This window comes from Chenopodium quinoa, unplaced genomic scaffold, assembly GCF_001683475.1.
Source record: "Chenopodium quinoa cultivar QQ74 unplaced genomic scaffold, ASM168347v1, whole genome shotgun sequence".
Taxonomy (NCBI): Eukaryota; Viridiplantae; Streptophyta; class Magnoliopsida; order Caryophyllales; family Amaranthaceae; genus Chenopodium; species Chenopodium quinoa.
In genome coordinates this window covers 5,190,249-5,197,695 of record NW_018743792.1, presented here as the reverse complement: position 1 = coordinate 5,197,695, position 7,447 = coordinate 5,190,249, and the positions used below count along the sequence as shown (strand labels likewise).

The 7,447-nt window shown below is 41.9% G+C and overlaps 1 protein-coding gene across 1 annotated transcript; it reads right to left on the bottom strand.

Annotated features, from left to right (window-relative positions):
- Positions 1-4,023: 4,023 nt before the first annotated feature.
- Positions 4,024-6,385, bottom strand: LOC110685116. The gene is made up of 2 exons (XM_021861577.1): positions 4,608-6,385; positions 4,024-4,417 (listed from the first exon to the last, which is right to left on the bottom strand). Exons 1-2 carry the CDS (start codon positions 6,383-6,385, stop codon positions 4,024-4,026), a joined length of 2,172 nt encoding a protein of 723 aa, XP_021717269.1.
- Positions 6,386-7,447: the final 1,062 nt, after the last annotated feature.

The following is a 7,447-nucleotide window of genomic DNA, read 5'->3' as shown; positions in this document are numbered from 1 at the left end:
TCCTTCATTTGGAAGAATATTATCACCCGGTTTGAGGTACCTATGTCTATGGTCTTTGACAATGGCCCTCTATTTGAGACGTCTACCCTCAAGAACTGGTTCGGAGATCAAGGGATCTCACATTCCTTTGCATCAGTTGGTCATCCCCAAGCAAACGGCCAGGCATTCAGTTGTTGCTCAAAAGCACTACAAACGGTTAGAACTAAAGATCTAAGCTAAGTTAGAACCTTAGCAGCTAAAACAACTCATTTAAACAACTACACACGGCCAATGGCCGCCTGCTACTAAACGATAACCCGTCAGCACCATCAAGAGTAAGACATCCGGCTACTAAATTCGTCATAGGAATCAACCGGCAAAGACTGATTAATCCCGGAGGGATTAAATTAACGCCGGTTGACCTAAATAAACTAAGGAACCTAGATGCTATAGCAAGAATCGCATGTCCTACTGACACTAGCCGGTTTTCGCCTGTCATTCCAACTTGGAATTAAATGTTGAAAATTGATTCAGAAGCGGTCAACGACCGTCTGACGTTCAATCTAGATGTTTAGTGGACGACTATCCGCTTGGGGCAATCACCAAGAGCACATCTGTCTACGGGAAATTAAGCCTGGTGCATTCGGTGAACCGCATGTATTAAGTTAGCAAAATACGTGCATATTAAAGAATTACAAAAATTGAAAAAATGCAAGTTGCAAAGATCGGCTAAACCGACACAGTCGGCAAATCTTATTATAAAAAATCGACCAAAAGGCCGGGAGAGAAACTGTTAAACGGATCCATATCCGGAGAATTAAGTGTTGTGGAAGTACAAAGAAATACATAGCACGCAGACCGGAAGTGTAGGCAGCAACCATAAGCTGAAACTACTGAGACGGAGCCGGAGGAGTATCCTTAGCAAGTGGAGTTGGGGCAAAGTTCACTTGGGCTTGGTGCTCTCCTTCCTTTTCCTCCTCTACGTCATTACCATCAACAGCCTCCTCATCCTCCTCTCCAAGCTCCTTTTGGACCCACTCTTGGAAAGGCTCAAGCTCCAGCTAACCCTCATCCTTAGCCAGGATAGCAAGATCTGCGTATCTGTAGCCCAACTCCCAGACGTTATAATCCGCCTCAGGATACATAAGCGACCGGGCCATTCTCATCCGGTCCTCGCAGTCTTGCTCATTCTCCTCAATGAGCTAGCTCTGCTCAGCCTCTAGTGTGGCCTTGAAGTTGTCCTTAGAGGCGGCCATCTCCTTCTGCAGACGGTCAACATCTGTTTTTAGAGTGAAGTTCTCCTTCCTGGTCTCCTCCAAGGACTTGAGACCCGCCTGAGCATTTTTAGCTCCAACTTAGCATTGTCGCGATCCGCCTCTAGATTTGAGGCCTTTAGATTAGCTTCATTGAGGGCAGCCAGGAGCTGTTTGATGGAGTCCGCCTGCGATAGGAGCTGAGCTTTAGTTTCAAGGTCATGAATTAGCATTTGATACTGAGCAACTTAGTGATGCGGAAACAAAGTCTGGGTTAGGTGATATTTGGTTAGGATCAAGTGTTTAGGCTAGGGGTTGAGGGCTTGGTGTTTTAATATGTGTTTTGGTTTAGTATTTAGAAGCTCCTAGCCCACGTGTATGAACTAGGTTAGGGATAGTTATGGCTAGAGTTGAACACTCACTCTACTAGCCACTAAAACAAGCTCACCCCGAACACTCCGAGTAAAGCTTACAAACTCGAGTCCACGAGTTCAAGTCAACTTGAGTCCACAAGTTAAAACAGAGAAGACATTAGACAAATATCTTAAGTTGTTGTATTTCATTAAAAATTGGAAGATTACAAACTAGAATAAAACTTCCTTTTATAGGCTAAGGATGAAGCTACTTACATTATTAAGCTACGTAATCTTAATTAATTAAACTAGCTAATGAGCACACTAATAGCTGTCCAAATACATCAATCTCAAGTAGGAAACGTCCATGAGATGGCTGCACATTGAGGGCTTCAAAACGTCCTCAAACAGTTGCATTTAATAGGCAGCGGTTACACGGAAGACCCGCTGCCAAAAGCACTGATTAGGCAGAGGTTACCGTAAAATCCGCTACAAATTCCTCTGGCTAAACTACTTCCAACGTCTTGCGGTTTTAGCTCCACTTATTATACTACGTAATAACGACTTTTAAAGCATAACTAAACAGAAAAATAAACATTAAAACAACACTCAAGACAACCATTTAAACTAAGGAATTTCAAACTTCAGAAGATGCATCCAAGGGGCGTGTAACCTCCCTCATAAACGCCTCATTGAAGCCGTGTAAGTTCTCCTTGATTGCCTTGTTGGGAGCCTTCATTTATCTTGCCTTGTGAACTGAAATAAGAAAAGGAGCATTTTCCTTCTTCTATGCTTAAAGTCACGCTAAGCATCCAAGGCAAACAAGCCTTGACTAATATTCTACCCAAGTCACGCAAGACTTGAATGGAGATGAAGCTATGACAAAATCCTATGCGTGAGTCTTGGTAGAACTTGGACCCTTGAATGAACAAACCATGGACCAAAGGGACTTAATTTTGTTGAACCTTGAAACGTGTCATTGGACCCTTCGAACCATGCATTGGACCATTACGTTCGTTAGGTTGTAGTGGGTCTTGATCCACATCCAATTCCAGATCATTCCCTCCTTCCTCGAAAAAGATTGCCCTCAAGCTTTCATCATCCAAGTAAGGAGTGAGATCACCCACATTGAACGTTGAACTCACATCACCATAGGCACTAGGAAGTTAAACTTTGTAGGCACTTTTGCCCACCCTTTGAAGCACACGAAAAGGACCATCCGACCTTGGCATAAGCTTGTTTTTGCGTAGGTTAGGAAATCGTTCTTTTCTAAGATGGAGCCAAATTAAGTCACCTTCTTTGAACCATGGTTGAGAACGGTTCTTGTTGGCCTTGGTTTTGTATCTTTCGTTCACGGCTTCAATCGTCTCAAGAACCTTCTTGGATGTTTGTTGAAAAGATTCCCACCTTTTCTTAGCATCTCCGTGCACTAGCTCACTTTTAGGCAATGGAATGTGTTTAATTAGTAATGGATTCACACCATAGACTACCTCAAATGGACTTTGGCTCGTAGTATAAGAGGGAGACCTATTGTAAGCAAACTCGGCATGAGCTAACTTCAAGTCCCAATCCCTTTGAGTCTTGTTCACAAGTCAACGCAAAAGAACACCCATGGTTCGGTTTGTCACCTTAGTTTGCCCATCTGTTTGAGGATGGTGTGAAGTACTAAACAAGACTTTAGTTCCCACCAACTTCCACAATATTCTCCAGAAAAGGGTAAGAAATTTAGTGTCTCGATCCGATACAATAGACCTTAGCACCCCATGCAAACGAACCACTTCTTTGAAATACAAGTCAACAACTTTAGAGGCATCATCTGTTTTGTGACATGGAATAAAGTGAGCCATTTTTGAGAAACGGTCCACCACTACCATGATGCTATCATTGCCCCGTTGGGTTCTAGGCAAACCCACAACAAATTCCATACTCGCGGCTTCCCATGGAACATTAGGAACTGATAATGGAACATAGAGACCTTTGTGGAAGGTACTCTTAGACTTTTGACAGGTTGCACATCGTTCCACCACATGGCTCACGTCTCTAGTCATGTGAGGCCAATAGAAATGTTCTTGGATAATTTTCACCGTCTTGTGAACTCCAAAGTGACCAGCCAAGCCGCCACTATGAACCTCACGCACCAAGAGCTCACGCAACCCACAACTAGGAACACATAGCTTGTTGCCTTTGAACAAAAATCCATCGCGTATCACAAAATCTTTAGAAGGATTGTTAAACATGTTAGAAAAATCATCATCTTCAGTATACCAACTTTTCTAATGTTAAAAACCCAATATTTGTGTTTGATCCATGGACAATAAAAAGTTCCTCCTTGACAAAGCATCAGCAACAACATTCTTCTTCCCTTCCTTGTACTTGGAACTGAAAATGAATGAATGCAAAAACTCGACCCGCTTAGCATGGTGTGAGTTAAGCTTTTGTTAGCCATTAATAAACTTCAAGGCCTCATGATTGGAATGTAGGACAAATGGCTTTAGCCTCAAATAATGGGACCAATGATCAAGAGCACGTACTATGGCATAGAACTCCCGATCATAGGTAGAGTAGTTTAACTTGACACCGTTCAACTTTTCACTAAAGTAGGAAACAGGTCTTTTGTCTTGCACCAAAACGACACCTATTCCCACGCCACTTGCATCACATTCAACCTCAAATAGTTTATCAAAATCCGGCAAAGCTAATACTGGGGCAGAACGCAGTTTAGCTTTGATATCTTCAAAGGCCCTTTGCGCAGACTCGTTCCATTTGAACACCTTGTCTTTTAGCAATTCGGTCAAAGGAGCAGTAATGGTGGAGAAGTTCTTGATGAACACTCTGTAAAATGAAGCTAACCCCTAGAAGCTACGGACTTCATGGAAATTCCGTGGCACCTCCCAAGTGGAAATGGCCTTCACTTTCCCGGGATCAACCTGTATTTCTTCACTAGAAACAATGTATCCTAGGAAAGTAATACTATTATAAAAGAAATCACATTTCTCTAGTTTGCCATACAATTTATGCCTACGCAATGCTTCGAATAAGATGTTCTACATGCTCATTTTCATTTTTGCTATATACTAAAATATCATCTAAGTATACAACAATGAACTTATTAAGAAATGGCCGTAGTACCTCATTTATCAATCTCATGAACGAACTAGGAGCATTGCACAAACCAAAGGGCATGACTAACCACTCGTATAGACCTTGTTTGGTCTTGAAAGCAGTCTTCCACTCATCACCTTCACGAATCCTCATTTGGTGATAGCCACTGCGCAAATCAATCATACTGAACACCTTGGAACCACTTAGTTCATCTAACATGTCTTGAAGTCTAGGCATGGGAAATCTGTATTTGATGGTAATATTATTGATGGCACCACTATCAATACACATCCTCCATGTTCCTTCTTTCTTTGGCACCAATAGTGCCGGAACTGCACAAGGGCTAAGGCTTTCACGCACAAAACCTTTAGCCATCAACTCTTCCACTTGCCTTTGCAACTCCTTTGCTTGTTTGGGATTGCAACGATAAGCTGCCTTGTTAGGTAATGTCGCACCTGGCACTAGATCAATGGCATGTTCAATGCCTCGAATTGGTGGCAATTCATTAGGCAATTCATCAATGAAAACGTCATGATATTCTTCCAATAAGGGTCGTATGATAGGAGGATAATTTCCTTCCACCAATTTTTCTGAAATTGGTTTTAGAACTAATATGAAAACTATTCCTTCTTGATCAAGTATTTCCTCAAATTCTGATTTAGAAATGAGGAAATTAGGCTTCTCTTTCTTCTCCTTCTCTACCTTAGGTGGTAAAGGTAGTAGCCGTACTTTCTTGCCTTCACTAGTTTTGACTGTATACACATTGGTCACACCATTATGCATAGCTTTACGATCAAATTGCCATGGACGGCCTAGCAAAATTTGACATGTCGTCATAGGTAGCACATCACACCATCTTTCATCACAGAAATTTCCCACAGTAAAAGCAACTAAGGCTTGCTTTCTTAAACGTACTTCCGAATCATTGTCAAGCCAATTAAGCTTGTATGGTTTGGTGTGTTCTCTAGTAGGCAATTTTAACTTGTTCACCAATTCGGAAGCCACCACATCCGTACATGATCCACTGTCAATGATCATGCTACAAATGCCATCCTCCACCTTACACCGGGTATTGAATAGATTTTCCCGTTGTTGTAAATCCTGCATTGGCTCAGTGTACAAGACCCTTCTCATCACGCAACAGAAGGAATTTTCACCCTCCTCTGGTTCACATTCATCACATTCGCTATCCTCCTCCTCTTCTTCATTCGTCACATAACCACCCTCTTGAATGGTTAGAGTGTTTCGTTTAGGAAAATTTGTAGCTATTTGTCCTTTTTGTCCACACTTAAAACAGGTATACTCACCCCTATCATCCACCTTATTCTCTAGTTTCTTGGGAAACATAGGAGATTTTCCCTTGTCAAAACGGCTGGTAGGCGTATGGGATTTGTAAGGAATACGAGGTGTATTCTTTACTTGGTTTTCCTTCTGTTGTGCCTCTACCTTTCGAGCTGCCTTCACTACATCATCATAGGTGGTATAAGGTAGGAGGTCCACCTTGTTGGCTATACTTTTTGCAAGGCCTCTAGTGAAACGAGCCATTTTCAATGGTTCCGTTTTTTCCAAGTAACACAAGAGACTAAGTCTTTCAAACTCCTTTACGTACTCATCTACAGTCAAAGTGTCTTGATTTAGACGAGTCAGTTTGACATATTGATCTTGCATGTATTCCCTAGGAATCCATCTCTGCACCATTTTCCTTTTCAATGCAGCCCACGAAGAAATTTTCTCCTTCCTGCACGTCTTCTCTTGGATTTGAGGTTTTCGTACCACAATCCAGCTAATTTCGTGAGTTTTAGTGTTGCCAATTTGCAACACTTTTCATCATCATACTCCTTGTATTCGAAGATTGACTCAATCCTTCGAACCCAGTCATTAAACACCTCAGGGTCACTAGAACCATCAAACTCAGGGATGTCTAGTTTCAGGAAACGGTCCTCCTTTTCAGGGTTAAACTGATTATAGTTACTCTTTGGGGTTGGCTCTCCTTCCTCCAATTCAGACAGTCTACAGTTGTGTTGATTGGTGGTTTCACCAATCGCACTCATTTGAGTATGTACATCACGTATCTCCTCACGCACAACTTGTAATTCAGCCATGAGTTTTTGTTGCATCTCACACATGAAATCTTGTTGGTTCTGGTCCGAAGTCATGGTCACACCCAAGCCCAGACCGTGGCTCTGATACCAATTGATGCGGAAACAAAATCTGGGTTAGGTGATATTTGGTAAGGATCAAGTGTTTAGGCTAGGGGTTAAGGGCTTGGTGTTTTAATATGTACTTCGGTTTAGTATTTAGCAGCTCCTAGCCCACGTGTATGAACTAGGTTAGGGATAGTTATGGCTAGAGTTGAACACTAACTCTACTAGCCACTAAAACAAGCTCACTCCGAGTAAAGCTTACAAACTCGAGTCCACGAGTTCAAGTCAACTTAAGTCCACAAGTTAAAACAGAGAAGACATTAGACAAATATCTCAAATTGTTGTATTTCATTAAAGGTTGGATGATTACAAACTAGAATAAAACTTCCTTTTATAGGCTAAGGATGAAGCTACTTACATTATTAAGCTACGTAGTCTTAATTAATTAAACTAGCTAATGAGCACACTAATAGCTGTCCAAATACATCAATCTCAAGTAGGAAACGTCCATGAGATGGATGCACATTGAAGGCTTCAAAACGTCCTCAAACAGTTGCATTTAATAGGCAGCGATTACGCGGAAGACCCGCTGCGAAAAGCACTGATTAGGCAGCGG